The 21,285-nt window shown below is 35.2% G+C and overlaps 1 protein-coding gene across 6 annotated transcripts in view; it reads left to right on the forward strand.

Moving 5' to 3' along the window:
• The window catches only part of Vps13a (vacuolar protein sorting 13 homolog A), a 221,449-nt gene that overhangs the window by 111,573 nt on the left and 88,591 nt on the right, over positions 1 to 21,285 (forward strand). For 5 of the 6 annotated variants that reach the window (XR_009378680.1, XM_059259982.1, XM_059260005.1 and 2 more), the window contains exons 34-39: positions 6,415 to 6,562; positions 10,654 to 10,804; positions 14,935 to 15,062; positions 16,122 to 16,291; positions 16,737 to 16,951; positions 17,967 to 18,199. Coding sequence is in view for 5 of the 6 variants with exons in the window: in XM_059259982.1 (XP_059115965.1) it covers positions 6,415 to 6,562; positions 10,654 to 10,804; positions 14,935 to 15,062; positions 16,122 to 16,291; positions 16,737 to 16,951; positions 17,967 to 18,199 (1,045 nt within the window). In the remaining variant the exon portion in view is untranslated. The remainder of the gene's footprint in view (positions 1 to 6,414; positions 6,563 to 10,653; positions 10,805 to 14,934; positions 15,063 to 16,121; positions 16,292 to 16,736; positions 16,952 to 17,966; positions 18,200 to 21,285) is intronic. The other variant, XM_059259973.1, reaches the window with a different exon arrangement.

Consider the following 21,285-nt stretch of genomic DNA (forward strand, 5'->3'; position numbering starts at 1 on the left):
ATGCTGTGAATGTGTGTTGCTCTGATTTGGTTGATAAATGGAACGTTGATTGGCCAGTAGCCAGGCAAGAAGTATAGTATAGGTGAGATAAGCAGAGAGGAGAGTTCTGGGAACAGGAAGGCTGAGTCAGGAGACGCTGTCAGCCTCTGCCATGAGAAGCAAGATGTAAAGATTCCACTAAGCTATGAGCCATGTGGCAAGGTATAGATTTATAGAAATGGGTTAATTTAAGATGTAAGATCTAGCTAGCAAGAAGCCTGAGCCATTAGGCCAAACAGTTTTAATTAAAACTCCAGCTACAGTGAGGGGCATCTAGGTTGTTTCCAAGTTCTGGTTATTACGAATAATGCTGATATGAACATAGTTGAGCATGTGTCCTTGTGGTATGATTGAGCATTTTTTGGGTATATTCCCAAGAGTGGTATAGCTGGGTCTTGAGGAAGACTTATTCCCAATTTTCTGATAAACCGCCATACTGATTTCCAAAGTGGCTGTACAAGTTTGCATTCGCACCAACAGTGCAGAAGTGTTCTCCTTGCTCCACATCCTCTCCAACATAAGCTGTCTTCAGTGTTTTTTATCTTAGCCATTCTAACAGGTGTAAGATGGTATCTCAGAGTTGTTTTGATTTGCATTTCCCTGATGACTAAGGATGTTGGGCAATTCCTTAAGTGTCTTTTGGCCATTTGAGTTTCTTCTGTTGAGAATTCTGTTTAGCTCTGTAGCTCATTTTTTCAATTGGATTGTTTGGTATTTTGATATCTAGTTTATTGAGTTCTTTATATATTCTGGAGATCAGCCCTCTGTCAGATGTGGAGTTGGTGAAGATCTTTTCCCATTCTGTAGGCTGCCGTTTGGTCTTATTGACCGTGTCCTTTGCTCTACAAAAGCTTCTCAGTTTCAAGAGGTCCCATTTATTAATTGTTGCTCTCAGTGTCTGTGCTACTGGTGTTATATTTAGGATGTGATCTCCGGTGCCAGTAAGTTCAAGACTACTTTCTACTTTCTCTTCTATCAGGTTCAGTGTAACTGGATTTATGTTGGGGTCTTTGGTCCACTTGGACTTGAGTTTTGTGCATGGTGACAGATCTGAATCAATTTGCAATCTTCTACATGTTGACATCCAGTTATGTTAGCACTATTTGTTGAAGATGCTTTCTTTTTTCCATTGTACAGTTTTGGCTTCTTTGTCAAAAATCAGTTGTTCATATGTGTGCAGATTAATGTCAGGGTCTTCAGTTAGATTCCATTGGTCCACATGTCGTTTTTTATGCCATTAACAAGCTGTTTTTGTTACTGTAGCTCTATAGTAGAGCTTGAAGTCTGGGTTCGTGATGCCTCCAGAGGTTGCTTTATTGTACAGGATTCTTTTAGCTATCTTGGGTTTTTTGTTTTTTCATGTGAAATTGAGTAACTTCATTCTTTCCAAGTCTGTGAAGAATTGTGTTTGAGTTTGATGGGGATTACATTTAATCTGTAGATTAATTTTGGTAAGATAGCCATTTTACTGTGTTAATCCTACCTATCCATGAGCATGGGAGATCTTTCTATTTTCTTAGATCTTCTTCAATTTCTTTCTTCAGAAACTAAAAGTTATTATCATTCAGGTCCTTCATTTGCTTAGTTAGAGTTACCCCAAGGTATTTTATATTATTTGTGGCTATTGTAAAGGGTGATGTTTCTCTGATTTCTTTCTCAGCCCATTTATCATTTGAATATAGGAGGGCTACAGATTTTTTTTTTTTTTTTGGTTAATCTTGTATCTTACCACATTATCAGCTGTAGGAGTTCCCTGGTAGAACTTTTGGGGTCACTTATGTACGCTATCATTTCATTTGCAAATAGTGAAAGTTTGACTTCTTCCTTTCTAATATCTACCCCTTTGATCTCCTTTTGTTGTCTTATTGCTCTAGCTAGAACTTCAGGTACTATATTGAATAAATATGAGGAGAGTGGATAGCCTTGTCTTGTCTTGTTCCTCATTGTCTGTTGTTATGTCTCCCTTTTCATTTCTGATTTTGTTGACTTGGATGCTCTCTCTCTCTCTCTGCCTTTTGGTTAATTTGGATAAGAGCTTATCTATCTTGTGGGTTTTTTTTTTTTCAAAAGAACCAATCCTTTGTTTCATTGATTCTTTGTATTCTCTTTGTTTCTATTTCATTGATTTCAGCCCTCATTTTGATTATTTCCTGGTGTCGATTCCTCCTGGGTGAGTTTGTGTCTTTTTGTTTTAGAGTTTTCAGGTGTGCTGTTAAGTCACTAGTGTGAGATTTCTCCATTTCTTTATGTGGGCATTTATTGCTATGAATTTTCCTCTTAGCATTGCTTTCATAGTGTCCCATAAGTTTGAATATATTGTACTTCCATTTTCATTGAATTCTAGGAAATATTTAATTTCTTACTTTATTTCTTCCTTGACCCTTTGGTGATTCATTTGGGCATTATTCCATTTCCAGGAGATTGTAGGCTTTCTGTAATTTTTGTTGTTGAAATCTAACTTTAAGCCATAGTGGTCCGATAAAATGCACGAGCTCATTCCAATTTTTTTTTTGTATCTGTTGAGATTTGCTTTGTGACCGAGCATATGGTTAATTTTCAAGAAGGTTCCATGGAGTACTGAGAAGAAGGTATAATCTTTTTTGTTAGGGTGGAATGTTCTGTAGATGTCTATTAAGTCCCTTTGAGTCATAACTTCTGTTAGGTCCCTTATTTCTCCATTAAGTTTTAGTCTGGCAGACCTATCCAGTGGTGAGGGTGGGGTGTTGAAATCTCCCACTACTAGTGTGTGGGGTTTGATGTGCAATTTAAGCTTTAGTAATGTTTCTTTTACAGATGTGAGTGACCTTGTATTTGGGTCATAAATGTTCAGAATTGAGACTTCATCCTGGTGGATTTTCCTTGTGATAAGTATGTAATGTCCTTCCCGATCTCTTTCGATTGATTTTAGTTTGAAGTCTATTTTATTAGATATTAGGATAGCTACACCAGCTTGCTTCTTAAGTCCATTTGATTGGAAAGTCTTTTACCAGCCTTTTACTCTGAGGTAGTGTCTTTAAAGTTGAGGTGTGTTTCTTGTATACAGCAGAAGGTTGGATCCTGTTTTTGTATCCATTCTGTTAGCCTGTGTCTTTTTATAGGTGAATTAAGACCATTGACATTAATGGATATCAATGATCAGTGATTGTTATTTCCTTTTATTTTTTTGTTGGTAGTATTGTGTGTTTCTCTTCTTTGGTATTTGTTGGTATGGGATTATCTATTGCCTGTATTTTCATGGGTGCATCTAAGTTACTTAGGTTGGATTTTTCCTTCTAATGCTTTCTGTAGGGCTGGATTTGTGGATAGGTATTGTTTAAATCTGGTTTTATCATGGAATCTTTTGTTTACTCCGTATATGGGGATTGAGAGTTTTGTTGGGTACAATAGTCTGGGTTGGCATCAATGGTCTCTTAGTATCTGTGTAACATCTGTCCAGGACCTTCTAGCTTTCAGAGACTCCATTGAGAAATCAGGTGTTACTCTGATGTGTCTGCCTTTATATGTTACTTGGCCTATTTCCTTTGCAGCTCTTAATATTTTTTCTTTATTCCGTATGTTTAGTGGTTTGATTATTATGTGGCGAAGGAACTTTTTTTTTGGATCCAGTCTATTTGGTGTTCTGTAAGCTTCTTGTACCTTCATAGGCATTTCCTTCTTTAGTTTGGGAAAGTTTTCTTCTATGATTTTGTTGAATATATTTTCTGTGCCTTTGAGTTGCTATTCTTCTCCGCCTTTTGTCCCTATTATTCTTAGATTTGGTCTTTTTATGGCGTCCCAAATTTCCTTGATGTTTTATGTTATGACTTTTTTGGCTTTAGTGTTTTCTTTGACTGATGAATCTATTTCCTCTATTGTATCTTCAGCGCCAGAGATTCTCTCTTCCATCTCTTGCATTCTGTTGGTTATGCTTGCATCTGTAGTTCCTGTTCGTTTACTCAGATGTTCCATTTCCAGCATTCCCTCAGTTTGTGTCTTCTTTATTGCCTCTGTTTCAGTTTTCAAATCTTGAACTGTTTCATTCACCTATTCAATTGCTTTTTCTTGGCTTTCTTTAAGGAATTTATTGATTTCTTCCAATTTTTTGTTTGTCTTTTCTTCGAATTCTTTAAGAGAAATTTTCATTTCCTCTTTAAAGACCTCTATTATCTTCTTAAAGTCATTTTTAAGGTTGATTTCTTCTGCTTCTTCTGCTTTGGGATGTTCAGGACTTGCTGATGTAGTACCACTAGGTTCTGATGGTGCCATATTGGTCTTTATGTTGTTGATTGTATTTTTGCACTAGTTTATACCTATCTCTTCCTCCACTCCATGCAAGTGGTGTCTGTGTCTGAGGGAGCTTCTTTTGGTCCAATTGATATTCTTGGTCTAATGGGAGCTCTTGGTCTAATCCAGACTCTTGTTCCAGTCGGTGCTGGTGGGTTCTGTGTCTCAGGGAGCAGATCTTAGTTCAGTGGGCACCAGTGGGCTCTATCTTAGGGAGCAGCTATTCCTAATTGATGCAGGGTGGGACCTGTTTTGTTAGCGAGGGGGAAGAGGCATCTGGTGGGTCCCTGGGGCTCCAGTGGCTTTGGGGGAGGGACACAGAATGTGCCCCAGTGGCTTAGGGGCTAGGGACCTGGTCTGTCTGGTCCGGAGATGGAGTCTTACCTGTTTCCAGATGGTGCAGGGTGGGCTTATGACTCCAGTGGTTGCTGGTATGACTCATTTTCTATAGTGTTTTCACTATATAGTTTTAAAAGCATCTTGTTCTTTAGTGTTTTTGCAAATCTATTTGACTTTGTTAGACACATTAGCTGATTCAATTTCATTTTGCTGTATAAGTAACCATAATATTGTATCAGTACTTATATGATGGTCTCCCCAGTATTGTAGGATAAATCATTTCTGTAGAATGAGTTCTCAGAAATAGAATCATTCAGTTACAGAAAAGAACCAGTTTTTCCTGAAATAAAGTAACTCGTATTTGAAAATTCAACTTAGTTTCTGTTTTATCAAATGTAAAAACAAATAGCTTCATATTTGTAAGTGCCTATTTAATATTTTAAATCTTGCTGTAAATATTTATTGATTATATGGCATATGCCAGCCCTCTGAGCTAAGTACTATGAAAATAACTAAGAATAAGCTACACATAGACTTTTCCTTCATAGAACTTTCTGAGAATATAAAGAAAACTATAAAATTATATACACACATAGGGTGTGCATACAATCATGTAAGCTTACACACATATATAAATTTTTAAAAAATTAAACATATGCTATTAATATGTATCAAATATAACAATAGAAAAGTTCCAGGTATTTGTGTATGTTTATAGGAGAACGTTTTGAGTAATAACTAATAAGAAAATTTCTTCCAAAGGAAGTAACCTTTTGACACCACAATTATATTTTTTTCTGTAGAGAAGAAATGCATCCAGAGATATTTGTGGTTTGTATTTCAGTGAAAAATAAAATTTTTAATATTAAGCTAATTAAATAACTTGTCGTATAGCCATGTGTAATACATAGCCATTAATGTTTCATATCCATTTGTATTATAGCATTTCCCTGTTGGGTTTTAGATATCTTTACTCACTACCATTAATTGGAAATTACTAGCATGTTTACTTATTTAAATGTGGTTTTACTCCATAAGCTGTTTATGAAATGGTTTCATAACCAAATTTTCTGAGCAATCCCTTTTTATACCCATGTTTTCCTATTAATGAGCTGATAGCTAAAAATTGAATTCATGTCTTGTAGTTTAAAATTTTGAAGCTTAGTAAAATATAAGGAATATTCTTGGAGAGTAACCATTATTGTCACTTGAAGATCCAAAGGAAGCTCCTGTGATCAATTACATTGTCCTTGAAGGAATTCAGTGATCTACTCCTTTTCAGTTTTGCCATAATAACCATTTGGAAAGGCAAATATGCTTCATCTTTGTGTGAAGTTTTTTATGTTCAGCTGTTTTGAGCCACAGATAGAGAAATTGTGTATGGTGCAACTTAGTTTCTTATAAAGTAATACAGTGTTCTGCTATAGATGAATTATTATGAAGTGTTTTTATAATGAGTTCTTGTGTGTTTTTTTTACCTATTTTATAGAGGTAATTTTACACAACTTAGTGGTTTTGACCTTTCACTGTTTATAAATCCTATGTTTAAGAAGTACTTCTCTATGATATGTAACAGTTTAGAGAAATTCACCTAGGTGTCTAGTGAGATGAGATATTTCATTTTGATATGTACTTTTATTTTTCTCTTCACACAAACAAGTTGCTGATGTCTTCTATTTAATGAAGAGTGATGCATTAAAGTTAATCATACATCTGTGTTTTCCTGCCTGAATATATACAAAACAGCTAAAAACAATTTATATTTTCCAATAGGTCTCAGTTTATGAATGATGCATACCAGGAAGTACTAGACTTGCTACTACCTTTGAACCTGGAAGTGATTGTTGAACGAAACTTATCCTGGGAATGGTACAAGGAAGTTCCTTGTTTTAATGTAAAAGGCCAGCTAAAACCCATGGAGGTAGTATTTTCATGGATTTTGATTTCTGTTACAGCTGACAGTATTATCTTAGTAACATAAATTTCTTGGCTAGAATTTAAGAATAATCAGGTTGATCAGAATATAAATAGTAGCTTGGAAACTAGAATTCATTTAATTTACTTTATTCATTCTCTATCAAATATTTGAATGCCTGCTATGTGTTAATCTTTATACTAGATATTAAAGATACAGTGCCAGAAAAGCTATGATGTCTCTGTCTTCGTGAGAATTACCACCATAAACTGGGTTCATGATGAAGGTAGTCTAGAATGTGTGATAGATAGCAAGGAAGTAAAGAAGTAACGAAAAGAAGGTCTGGGGAAACAACTTGGTATAATTATGAGAACTATAGTTTTATTCCCTAGATCCCATGTTAAAAAAAAAAACGCTGAGCAAGTGCTGTAATCTCAGCACTGAGTAGGTAGAGACCAGACTCCTGGGGCAAACTGGCTATCTGATTCGGAAGTTCTAGGTTCAATTGTAAATAAAGAAGAGGCCTGTAGTTGGTTGCTTTTACTCTTTTGACTCTTTACTCTTTGGGGGGCCCGCCACCCAGCTCCCAAATAATCACACCTGGAGACTTACTCTGACTTATGAATACCCGGTCCTTAACTTGGCTTGTATCTAGCCAGCTTTTCTTAACTTAAATTATCTCAAATACCTTTTGCCTCTGGGCTTTTGATCTTTCTCTATTCTATATACTTTACTTCTTACTCCATGGCTTGATATTTAGCCAGGTGGCTGGCTCCTGGTTTTTCTCTCTCCTCTTCTTTCTCTTGCTCTTTGATCTTCTCCTCCCAGATTTTTGCTCCTATGTATTCTCTCTGCCTGCCAGCCATGCCTATCCTTTCTCCTGCCTAGCTATTGGTTGTTTAGCTCTCTATTAGACCAATCAGGTGTTTTAGACAGACAAAGTAACATAGCTTCACAGAGTTAAACAAATGCAACAAAAAAGATTGCAACACATCTTTGCATCATTAAATGTTCCACAGCATAAACAAATGTAACATATCTTCAACTAATATTCCTCAACAGAGAACAATTGAGAAGACATCTAATATCAACTTTGGGCCTCCATATATACATGTGGACATGTACTTACATACACATGTATACCATACACATACAAAAAATAGACATTTAACTAAAATAGTTGTAATTTGTAATAAATTACATGAAGGAAATATATTCTAGTTGGTAGATATATTAGTCAAGAATTTATTGAAAAGTCTATACTTGCAAAATAAACTGAGAAATCATTGGTGATATTTAATACTGTTGTAATATATGAAATGCCTTAGCGGGGTTGGGGATTTAGCTCAGTGGTAGAAGGCCCTGGGTTCGGTCCTCAGCTCTGGAAAAAAAAAAGAAAGAAATGCCTTAGCAAAGGAAGAGAAAGTTCTAAAATAAAGAAGTTGACAGTAGGTCACCTCACACATCACTTTCAAATTGGTTGACACTGCTTCACTGTAATAAAATATCCATAAATTCATATTTTTCCTTGTGGAACAAATGGAAATCAAAACTATTGCAAGTTTTGCTGAAGTGATAGCAATATACAGTCTGGAACTTTTAAGAAACATACTTAAGTTTACTCTGCTCCCTCAACTTACATCTTCACTTTCTATTTAGTTTTTATTCAGAAAAACATTTTAGAAATTTTAGACTTTTAAGTCAAAATTATATTAAGATCTTAGAACATGCCAACTAAAATTCTTTAAGATCTTAGCAAGTATGAGTACTTTAACTTACGTGGTTGAAGAGGGAAGTTTTTAAGGTAAATAGTTAAGTCTCTATGCTGGTAAGACAACCCATAGAAGCTTGTAAGTAACATTTGCCACCTGTCGGGGGGGGGGGATCTATGCTCTTGAATCAGTTATAAGCAGAGTTTTGTGGTACAGAAAATTGCTGAATTCCTTTACTCTTTCCCTGGAAGAATCCACATAGGATGATGAGATGGTGCTACATACTGCCTGTAAATAACTGGCAGTCCTCTGGAAGAGACTGGTGAAGAAAATGAATCCTCCCTCTTCCCTAATTCACCAGGTCATTTATCCACTATTGTAGTACACACCAGAACAGATATATTTAAATTACTACCCTGTGGATCTTGAGTATCATAGAAGATAGAATTGAATCTGTTAATCTAATGCATACATACCACTTACTTCAATTTATGAGTTTTCAGCTTGTAGTCTTTTAGGGTTATATTCACAGCTTTCTCTGACATGTAGGAGCCACAGATCAGCAGTCCTAGAGTTCTTACAGTCCTTCGAGCATATCTGTCTGGTTGCTTCACAAGTATATAGAATGATGAATAATATCAGTATTTGATGGGCATTTAATAGATTATACTATTTAAGAGATGTAGTTTGTAATTGTACTAGTTATAATTCTTGTTTTATAGTAATCACAAATTAAGTATTGTACTAGAAAAAGGAGTGCAAGTTTATAAGCATACACTGTATGAATAGGTACATGTGGACTTTTTGAAAAGTAGATTATATCTTTGAAGTTCAAAGGTCAAGTGCAAATAACAGTTAAATTTTCTGAGATTAAAATTACCTCATTTGAAAATAGAAATTAAACATTTGACAGCTTTAGAAGTGAGCAAAAATTAGTTAAGAAATAATTAAAATGAGTTAAGATCCCTATAATCCATGTTAAAAAGTGTTTGTAATATCAGAAGTAGATCCTGGTGAGCTCCAGGTTCAGTGAGACCTTGTCTCAAAAAAAAAAAAAGTATAAAGTGATAAAGCAAGATATCTAATGTTGATCTCTGTATGTACAGATAAACGTTTATCCCCATCACACACACACACACACACACACACACACACACACACACACAAAAGAATGAAATTTGCAGATCCTTTTTACATTGTGCTTTCATATTAGTTTCAGGTCTCCAGAGAAACATAAACAATACAAAAGTATGTGAGTGAAGAGGTAATGTTTGATTGAAGGTATTAAAGCATAGCTTGGAAATTCACAATCGGCAGGATAAGTCTCTAGAATATTTAAACAGAGGAAGTAGTGTAACATGAATCTTAAATAAAAACAAACCCGGAGCCAGGTATTGGGGTGAACACTGAAAAATCAGAGAAACAGAACAAGCCACAGCTAACCTCAGAACAGTGACCAAGGCACTTCACTTCAGTTGAGTAGATGAGGCCCACTCACATTGTGAAGAGTAATTGAGTTTGCTCACTCTTTTTGGGATTAAACATTAACCTAACCTTAAAAAAAAGAACCTTTATAGAAACATTTTAAGTAATGTTTGACAAAATTTTTATCTACTTAACTATGACAAAGCCAACATGACATACAGTTGTCTCTCATACCACTTAAGATAGGTCTTTGTTGTTTGTTTGATGCTAGGTTCCAAACAGTTATAAAAGTAAGTGTCTTACCCCTTAGCTACAGCTTCTTATCAAATCAGGATTGCGTTCTTTATTTATAGGACTTTTGTGATGAACAAATAAAATAATTCATATAAATCATATTGTAAGCTATATTTTTCATTACACAAATATATTTATTTTGTATTTAAGATGATGTACTTCCTTATTAAAATCAAAGTGTAAATAGTTAAATGACTACATAGAAACGAAAATTCACTTTCAAACTTTAAAATGACTGAATTACATTACATAGTACATCCATAACAAATAGTTATTGACAATATCTGTATTTTATAAACTACTAATTACAGTTGGTCTGCAGAAGACAACTACTAATTACAAAAACCAATGTTCATTTTCCTATGAGCCCAGGAAGTAGGACTTTTAAAAAACAAATCTTGGGGGCTGGAGAGAGATCTCAGTGTTAAGAGCATTTCACACTTCCAGAGGACCTGGAAATTCTCAACACCCACATGACAGATTATAACTGATTCTAACTCTAGTTCTAGGGAATCCGATGCCCTCTTCTGCCCTCTGCTGGAACCAGGCATTTCTGTGGTGCACAGACAAAACAGTCACACACATAAAATATTTTTTTTAAAGCAATCTTCTCCGTTTAGGTGTGCATTTTTTTTTTTTTGTAAAATCTTACTTTGTTTTTAACAGTTCATTCTTAGTCAAGAAGATTTAACAACCATCTTTCAAACATTGTATGGCAATATATGGTATGGACGAGATGATTATGCCTCATCTTCTAGAAGTAACAACCATGAGATTGTGACTAGTGGAGCCGCCAGTGTTTCCTGCCATTCAGGAGGTGAGTGTTTAGCCTGTCTGGCTGTTTTCTCTGCTTTTATCTCTTGCCTCTCTGCAGCATGAATCTTAAAGAGTCTTATTAATAAAGTTAAACCCGAGGCCAGTTATTGGGATAAATGCTGGAAGGTCAGAGTACCAGAACAAGCCACAGCTATCTCACCTTGCCATTTCCTCAGCTGGTCCTGTTTCCTCAGACTGGAAGCCTCTGAGTCCTCATCCAGAATGAATCTCAGCTGATCTGTGTTGCTCCAAACCCTGAAAGCTTAACCAGCCAAATGCTTAACCAGGCAAATGCTTCTAGTTTCTGGTCCTCACGCCTCATAAACCTTTCTTCTTTCTACCACCACTCCCTGGGATTAAAGGCGTGAGTCACCATGCCTGGCTGTTTCCAATGTGGCCTTGAACTCACAGAGATCCAGAGAGATTTCTGTCTCTGGAATGCTAGGATTAAAGGCGTGTGCTAACATTTTCTAGCCTAAGTATCTTGTGGCTTTTCTGTTCTCTGACCCCAGATAAGTTTATTAAGGTACACAATATTTTGGGGAACACAATACCACCACACCTCTCTGTCCCCCAACTTTTTTCCCTCTAGTTCTTGGTAAAAGAGGACTTAATAATTCTCTAATTAGCTAATCTCACTTGGACAATGATCTGTTTTTAGTTATTCTGCTGATTATGTATTAGATCAAAGTTCTTAGTCCCATTGTGAAAAAAATTCTTAGGATTCTTGTTTTTCTTCCCTATAAGTCTTTTTTTTCAGTTGTATAACTTATATAGTATGATGACTTACATATATTGATATTTTAGAAATATCAAAATAGTAGAAGTGTGATAATAGGATCATCATTATAGATGATGAATTTTAACAAAAGTTGTAGAGTTGGATGGATGAAAAATAATAGGGCGAATCATAATGAGAGAGAAACTCATTCCAGTGTTGATGGTAAGGTGCTGTGTGAATGTGGCTGGTTCCAACTGCAGCACAAGCACATGGATAGTGGGCTTAGTTAGGGTGCTAGGGTGATTTTCAGGCTCAAAAATAAACCTCCTTTAATTTTTATAGGCAATCCCAAATCTGACTCTCTTAAAGTGAAATCTGATAATCAACAATGCCTGCTTCTGCAAAGCCTGAAATATTTCAGAGCTTTACTACTCAGAATCCTACACAAAAGTCAGTATAATATGAAACCCCATTCTCACTAGGTAGGATAATCAACCCCATCCTTTATTATTAATTATAAGTGGTTCAAAATGAGGTTAAACCAATAGAACACAGGAATGAAAGAAACAAAGATAATCAAAATGTGGATATTGTGTGAAAAAGAGGTGGAACCCTGAGTAATAAAAGTAGGCCAACAAATAAAACAGGTATTTATTTTACAAGGACTTGCTAATATTTGAAAATAGTAATTAAATGGATCCTGCCAGTACTGTCAACCTTTCCCTTCCAAAGACAAAAAAGAGTTCTTGGGGAAAAAATATAAATTACATGATTGCTGATTTTTTAAAAATAACAACACTAACCTTACTGTTAGAATATAAGCATTCAAGACTATGACCTGAAATATTAGCCTATAGTATAAAGAAAGGAAACAATAGAGATGGAAATGAAATAAAATTCAGAGTAGTGCTTCAGTTCAGAAGTTCCAGTACCAGTATACTAGGTTTTAATGGTAGAAATAACTGAGACAATGGAAGAAAAACTTGAAAGAAGTAACTAGGTTTAACCCTCCACATTTATAAAGCCTGCTCTCAGCCATAGAGAACACACAGTTTCAAGCAAATTGAGTAAACTAAGACTCATACATAAACACAATTTCTTAAAACATTAGGCCTAAAACTGTTAGATTTTTAAAATTTCAGAGAAAAACAGGCTACCTGTTACAGACTTATAAAGAACTAGAAGGATAATTGATTTTTGTTATTGTTGCTTTTTCAGTAAACCTGGTGAACTAGGACTGCTGGATTATAAAAGACAGTAGAACAGTATTTTAAATTCTAAACAATGTGATATTAAAGCTAGGATTCTATACATGGTCAAATATTACTCCCAAATGTAGAAACAACATAATTCTGTTTTAGTAACTCATAGTTTAGTCAAACCCTTTCTGATCCTCTCCTAAAGAAATTATTCTAAAAATATATTCCAGCAAGATAAATTAAGAATCAAAAAAGAAGAAACTATGATATCAAACAACAGTAGTAATCCAGAAGTAGCACACTTAATCAGGATCCCAAAATTGTCCATATGATTAGGCTAGAAAGTCAATTTCTTTGAAAAGGAATTCACAGTGCTTTATGGTTTTTGTCTTACAGTGTTGGGTTATTACATTTACCTCATTCAGAATGCTTGGGTGATGGGGGCTAAGTGGAATAATGTCTTCAGAAAAAGAGACTCAGAGTGTTGCTTAGTGATAGACTGCATACTTAGCATACACAAGACCCTGGCTTTGATCCCTAATAATGCAAAAAGGAAGAGCAGGAAAAAAGATAGATTTCATAAACTATGTATAAAAAAAGGCAACTATATATGTACATGATAGAGTAAAATAGCTTCTGTTCTTAAATATCTGCTGTAATGTGATATAGGATGAAGTACACTAAAGTTTACATGATTTAATATTAAATTATTCAAATGCCAAATAAGAGAACCTATTTGTATTGGAGAGATCTTAGTGAAGTTAGCAGAGGCAGTAGTATAATGAACTGTGACATAAGAACTGCAAATCACTTGATTGAAAACACACTGATTGATAGTACATGAAGAACTATGCATGGCAAACCCTTTGTAGATGGCCTCCTCTGGACAAAGGATCTCCTGTTTCCTGGAGCTGCTTTCTTGTCCCTGTCTGCTGAAAGTCACACAAGAGTGTGGGGAATGACAGAGAAAGACAGAGTAAATTTGAGTAAATAAGAAAATAATTATCACTAACTAGATCAAATAGGTGAAAAATGACAAAATAGTTTTTAAGGGTCCACAAGGTGGTCTAGTGGATAGATGCTTGCCAAGCAAGCCCAGAAATCTGAGTTGACCCAAGTTCAGTGCACAGAAACTAACATGTGCCCCATATATACAATAATGCCATAAAAGTCGTTTTTATTGGAAAGTCTAATAAAATTGGTAGTCCCTCAAGCAAGACTGGTTAAATGAGAGAGCACAAATTCTTAATATCAATTTTCAATAGAGTATTATAGACCACAATCAGGAGAATGAGTAAATATGAATAGATGATATGAATAACTTTTTGAAACATAGAAGAAATGTAGAAATGAAAAGAAAAGGGCTGGAGGGGTGGCTCATCTGACCAAGAGCAATGGCTGCTCTTCGAGAGGATCTGAGTTCAATTCCCAGAACCCACATGACAACTCAAAATTCTGTAATTCCAGTTCCGGGGAAACTAATTCCCTCTTCTTGCTCCCATGTGTACTGCATGTACATTGTACACAGACATACATGCACAGCACTCATGCACATAAAATATAATTAAAATAGATCTTTTAAAGTATTTTATTAAATTATTTAGTTGATACATGTATATTTCATTTTATATAAGTTTATCTAAGTTAATATAAATTACCTGACATCGTGGTATTTTTGTCTGGAGTTAGGTTAAGTGAGAACAAAGAATTGTTGTGTTTGTATTATAAGCCTAATTAATATATACATGTGTATAGATTTTTTATTTAAAATATAAATGTATAGAAAATACATATAATAAATAAAATACAAATAAAAATTTGAATCACAGTTTGAACAAGTTTTAAAATGGCATCTAAAATACATTGTTTTTTCTTAGTTTCTTTAAAGAAAAATTTGAATATAAACTGTTAGATGTGTGTTTGTGTTCATTTTATACATTATCTCTGAAATAATCTCCATGTTCATGATACTAATATGAAAGTAGGATTATAATCTCCAAGAGGGAACAGAAAGTGAGTGTTTAATTCTTTCTTTCCAGTTATAGAAGAATATTAATCCAGACTTCCATGTCTGAATTTTTTAAGCTTTTGAATTTTCTTGACTATCATTTTAGTGTACTCATGTAATTAACAATTTGGTTTATCTCATGGGTACTTTAACTACCTGCTCTTATAATTGTTTTCTCTTATTCCTCACCTTTAATTCTGTAGCAGCTACTGTGGTGACAGCTGCTGTGGTGGAGGTACACCCACAGGCTTCTCAAGCTAATACGACAATTAACGTGAGTTTCAGAACTGATTATCTCACTATGGCACTTTACAGTCCAGGGCCTGAACAGGTAAGTTGAAGAAGAGAAACTATGTCTATATTTGAAGGGAAACTATGTAAATAAAAAAGTATATATAACTATTAAATAATAGTTTTAATATTTTGTGTGTATTTTATAGTGTATGTTCTTCTGAAAAAAGATTGATATTTTCAGTAATTACTTCATACACTTTCATTTTTAAATGAGTTATCTTTCATATAGCAAATATTAAAAACAAAATTTGAAAGTAGTACATATATTTTTTTGGCCTTTTATTTAGATATCCTGTAGCTAGAGTTTTCCTGCCTGGCCCATGGTCAGGAGAATTCTCTGTCACCCGCCAGTTCCACAGCCTCTCAGACCCAACCAACAAAACACAGAGATGTATATTGCTTACAAACTGTATAGCCGTGCCAGGCTTCTTGCTAACTGTTCTTATATCTTAAATTAATCCATTTCTATAAATCTATACCTTGCCACATGGCTCGTGGCTTACCGGCATCTTCACATGCTGCTTGTCATGGCGGCGGCTGGCAGTGTTTCTCCCTGCCTTCCTGTTCTCTCAATTCTCCTCTCTGTTAGTCCCGCCTATACTTCCTATCTGGCTACTGGCCAATCAGTGTTTTATTTATTGACCAATCAGCAACACATTTGACATACAGACCATCTCACAGCAATATCTCTTTGAAAATAGAGAATTTGGGGCTTATAGTATTGAATAGTAAAGTCTGGTTAGTGTACACAAGGCCATGCACAGGGTACAGAGCCTGGCATCCAGAAAAGAATAAAGAGAGAAGGGTCAGGTATGGTGGCACACACATTTAATCTTAGTATTGGAAGGGAGAAGCAGGCAGGTTGATGAGAGTTCATGGGTAGCATGGACTGTAAAGGAAGTACCAGGACAGCAGGGCTATACAGGTGACCCTCTCAGCAACTAAAAAAATAAACACATAATAGTTAAAAGAGAAACAAAATAGAAAATTTGATGTTTCATGTAAGCCAATGTCATAACTTCTAGATAGTCTTATCACAAAGTATACTTTAATCCTATGCTTCTGTGTAATTTCTATGTGGATTTCTTTTCCACAGGCCTTCTTTACAGATGTCCGTGATCCTTCTCTAAAACTTGCTGAATTTAAATTGGAGAATATTATAAGTAGTTTAAAATTGTATACAGATGGCTCTACATTTTCTTCTTTCTCATTAAAAAACTGTATTTTAGATGATAAAAGGCCTCATGTCATGAAAGCCACTCCTAGGTATGTATTACCATAATTTTGAGCTATTCAGGAAAGATTGCTTCATTATTATAGATCTTATACTCAAAATTGCCTTTATTCTATGTGTATTCATGAGAGGTCTTGAGTACTTCAGTTTAGTACATCATGGTATCTGTTCATGTTTGAAATGTTGATGGATTTATTAAATACATAGAAATAAATAGTGCAATTAGATGGGACATGTATGAATTTGAGTAGAGTATATAAACTGATATTCAGAACTTTTATAATTTCTTAGACATAGATTCCCCCATTGTGAAACAGTTATATGGCAGAAGTTTTATAAGTTCATTTTTTCCAAGAGACGTGCTCTCAGAGTATTTGTTTGCTGTCAGTAAAAGGATAGACAGATCTTTAAGCTTTATTGGTATGTTTGGTTATTTTCAAGTTACCCATACATACAAATTGTCATTATGTTTTTCAGAATGATAGGACTGACACTTGGGTTTGACAAAAAGGACATGGTGGATGTGAAGTATAGAAGCATCAGAGATACTTCTGTGACTGATGTAGTTGTCCAAGAGATGTATGTTTGTGCAAGTGTGGAGTTTCTGATGACAGTTGCACATGTCTTTTTTGATGCCTACACAACTAGTACGGCTTTAGAAACCAGTGTTCAAACATGGACTACTAAAGAAGGTTAGTTACCAAATAACAACTTTAATGTCTTATTGCTGCAACTATAGTTACCCTCATTTGTCTTTTCAATGTTCAGGGTAACATTAATAAATTAAAAGTCTATATATGTATGTAAATAATACATAAAAATTAATACTAATAAAATAGTATTTTTATATACACTTTTTTTTTTTGGCTAAGACAGGGTTTCTCTGTGTGACTTTGGCTGTTCTGGATCTCTCTCTATGGATCAGGCGAGCATTGAACTCAGAGATTCACCTGCCTCAGCTAGGGGAATGCTAGGATTAAAGGCATGCAGTATCACTGCCTGGCTATAGTTAGTAGTGTTTTGATTTTCTATTTTTGAGACAGGGTCTCATGTCATGTAGTTCTTGCTGTCCTCAAAATCACTGTGAAGCTGAGGAACTCCTAATCCTCCTGCCTATGTCCTCCTCACTGCTGGGATGAGCAACATGTGCCATTCTGCTTGGCCTTCATTGTTGGAAGGTGTGTTTATGGGATTTGAAATTATGAGACTTGAGTAATTGTTCTCTTCAATCAGTAACAAGCAGGAGAGATAATGAACCAACTGTTCTTTACATTAAACATGGTGTTTGAGTTTAAAGTACTCATTAACTTTTATATTCACTTCTTGATTTTAATGTGTAGTTATTCTGTTATCTTTTACATATTCATTATGATATAGTTGAAAGAGTGTGGAGAGTTGGAAATTGATTTAGAGCCAGTTCTACCATTAAACAGTAGACTTTTCCCCATACTCTGATTCATATTTCTATAAGTAAATGGAGGTTTGATGGTGGAGCGTGTGTATAGCATATACAAAGGTAGTTTTATTTCCATCCCTGTGGAGAGGGAGGTAGATATTGCCTATCTCAAAAGAAATACATAATGAATGTTTTTGGAATAGATGATTTTTTTTTAATTTTATATTTCACTTTGACTGAAGTAGCTATTCTCCTTAACTCTTCATAAGTAATATGTGTAATTAATATGTATGTATTTATTTCTATTTTAGCACCTGTACAGGATTTAGGGAAGTGGGAAATTAATATTCTTATAAAAAACCCTGAGATTGTGTTTGTGGCTGACATGACAAGAAATGATGCTCCTGCCTTAGTCATTACAACACAGTGTGAAATTTGCTGTAAAGGGGACCCTGAAAGCAATACAGTGACTGCTGCCATTAAAGATCTCCAAGTCAGAGCATGCCCATTTCTTCCAGTCAAGAGAAAGGGCAAAATCACCACTGTGAGTTCATTGTCTAATTCAATTGCCCCTCCCCACAAAAACTTACATAAAGAACTTGGTATAGGGAAGTTCAGGGAGAATGAACTCCTTGGCAGAAAACTTGCAGTTTATATTTTTCTTTTGTTAGAAGTGGAATTTGTGGCATATTTCTCATATATATATAGTTTAGGGAAATTGCCAAGTTGCCTGGTTTCTTGCTGTGAACAGTAAAATGCTTGTGAGCGGGGGTGGGGTGGGGTGGGGAGAGGGTGGGGGAGGGGTTAAACAGAAAAAAAAAACAGGAGTTAATGCATTTGATAGTTCTCAGCCTTTTCAAGTTGCAAAAACATCTGAAAATCATTAGAGATAATAGTGTAGAGAAATGACTATATGACCTGTGCAGTCTTGCTAAAAATTCCAAAATATGAAATGATCAATAATGTTCAGTCACACAAAAGATGCTTTTACAATATTAGGAGTGTGTTGCTAAAGGTGATGTGGAAATAAAAGAAAGTGGACAGGCATCTTCAAAAGCGAATTGTTCTTTATTCAGAACAACTTAAGGGTCACAGTCTCTCTGTTCAAGTAGAGACTGTGGACATGTATCATGGTGTGTATTGGTGGGAGGGAAGCTTGGATATTTTATAGGGTGGAATGGGTGTTTTGGGGCGGGAAGATTCCATCTTCAGGTCATCTCAAACTGGTAGATACCACTCAAGGTACGTTGATCATCCTATCAGAAATGCCCCAGAACCTAACAACCTATGGGTATTATTGGTCAACTTTCCTGTCCTGAATTTCTATGGCATTAAAATCTTATAGAAGCATAAGATGTTACCCTTACTTAGTTTAGCATAATCTCAAAAAGATAGTGGATGTGACTTTTGAAATGGAGTGAATCTTCGTGGAATACACAGAAGGCCTTAAGATTACTGTTAAAATTATTTTATCAGAAGCACCTTCGACAGATAGGAGATGAGGCTACAAAATTGAAGAGAGACTCTTGAGTTTTCAGGATTTCATGGGAAGTAGGGTGTAAGTTTGCCTTACCTCTTAATAAAAGAGGAGAGGGTAGAACAGAGAGATGCAAAGAATTATTCCTAGGATTAGAAGTTAAATCAAGAAATTTGTTTGCTAGGCTTGATTTAAGAGTTGCTTCGAGCTGAACTATCTGTAACTATTGATCTGTGTACCTTTCCACCATTGTTTGTTGCCAGTAGTTGGGGCAGATTACCCATCCTTAGTCTTACAACTCCATAGAGAAAAGCTTCTCCCCCAAAGCCACTCCTATACTTATGTCTTATCAACATGTATACCTATTTTTAGACTTTAAATTGGTAAAGGATAATTGGGATTTTTGCATTTAGAATAATGCAAAGTATAGATGGAGATATATAATGAGATATCATTAGATATGTGAAGAGATTTTGGGCTTGTATGTGTTAGATGAGATCCTTAGGTATTGTCGCCTGGTGATCCAGCACAGGGCTGAAAAGGAATCCATGGCATTGGTGTAAACTAAGACTTCTCTATCTGAGGGGCTTAGGGAAAAGACACATGCTCTCTTGATGGTTTCCTTCTTTATTCTCTTGTTCTCTGTTCTCTTCTCCCGCTACAGCTTATATAACCTAATAAAATCTTTCAGGCAATACCGAGATCACAATGAGGTTAGATTCCATTTTTCAAGTGAATGATTATATGTGAAAACGTGTTTTTCATCTCCCTTACGTTACTAAAAAGAGTCATCCTTACAACTCACATACAGTATGTTTAACTTGTCACAGGTTAATAAAACATGAGCAAGCAAGGAACATTTTTTTTCTCAGCCAATTCTTTTGTTAGCAGGCTGCAAATTGCAGTTACAAAGAAATAAGCACTCTGTTATCTATCTTGAAAGGTAATCTTATAAGGAATCTTAAGGGAGTCACAAGCCTAAACTTTTATACATAAAAAAACAGTCAGCTGAACTTTGAATGTTTAGGGTATGTACCCATTCATCAATAGTTTCTTGTATCAGAAAATTGAGGTCAGGAATGGTTACAAAGCATTAATCATCACCTTTGATCATCAACCAGACCTAGCAAAGAAGATATATCAGCTATCAACAAATGGCTGCTTTGTATTTTCTACCTTGGCCTCATGTCTTAGACAGCTTAGCTATGTGTCATTGTGAACTTTATATTACTTTCTGGGGTTATTTATCTTAAAACTATTAGCAAAGCATCTGGTCTAACCTGAAGTTAGTTTGAAGCTTTGTTTCAGCTAACGGTGCACACTGAAACCTGTGACTGCATCTTTTCAGCATAAAGAGAATTAGAGCCAACCTGGCTCTTGGGGATTCAGTTGTTTTCTTTAATCATTAACTTGAGCTGCAATCTAAAGCAGCTCCTTAGGTGGAATTCATAGGCCTTAGCTGTGAAACATTTTCTTGTATTTATTTTTATTCATCAAAACTCTGTATAAGCTATCATTATTATTATTATTATTATTATTATTATTATTATTATTATCAATTAGACAGTACAATTTAGGGAGGAGTCATCTTCATGACAGTCCACAGATAAAAATGCCCAGTAGAACAGGATGTTTCCATGAGATTAAACACTACATTACAGGCAGATTTTGCCACACCCATTCACACCATGCCAAGTACCAAAGAGAGATAGCTGGAGCAAACAGGTAAAGGCATAGCAAAAGCAAAAGACATTCTGGGGTCTGTAGTCCTGTGGCCTTGACCCAATCAGAGAGTTCCCTCCTGGTGGACTGACACCTTGATCTTGAATTGCCACCTGTTGCTCCTCTGATGTGGCCACCAGCACTTAGGAAATTTTGGACATGGTGAAATATCAGTGGGAGAGAAGTGACTATCAAGAGTCTAGTGGTTACAGTTCTTCTTGCCATCATTAGGAAAAAGTTCATTTATAATCTCAATTTTTTCAGAGATTACTGATACCTATTATGTTTCTTAGTACCTTACAGTTTTAGCTTTGCCTATAAGATTGGCCTCTTCACATCTATTTTACTGTTGAATAAATAGTGTGATAGACTTTTGGTAAGTAAAATAAATGACATAGCAAGAGCTTCATATGTTTTTTAAATATTTAAGC

The sequence above is a fragment of the Peromyscus eremicus genome, chromosome 1, assembly GCF_949786415.1.
Source record: "Peromyscus eremicus chromosome 1, PerEre_H2_v1, whole genome shotgun sequence".
NCBI classification, from domain to species: domain Eukaryota; kingdom Metazoa; phylum Chordata; class Mammalia; order Rodentia; family Cricetidae; genus Peromyscus; species Peromyscus eremicus.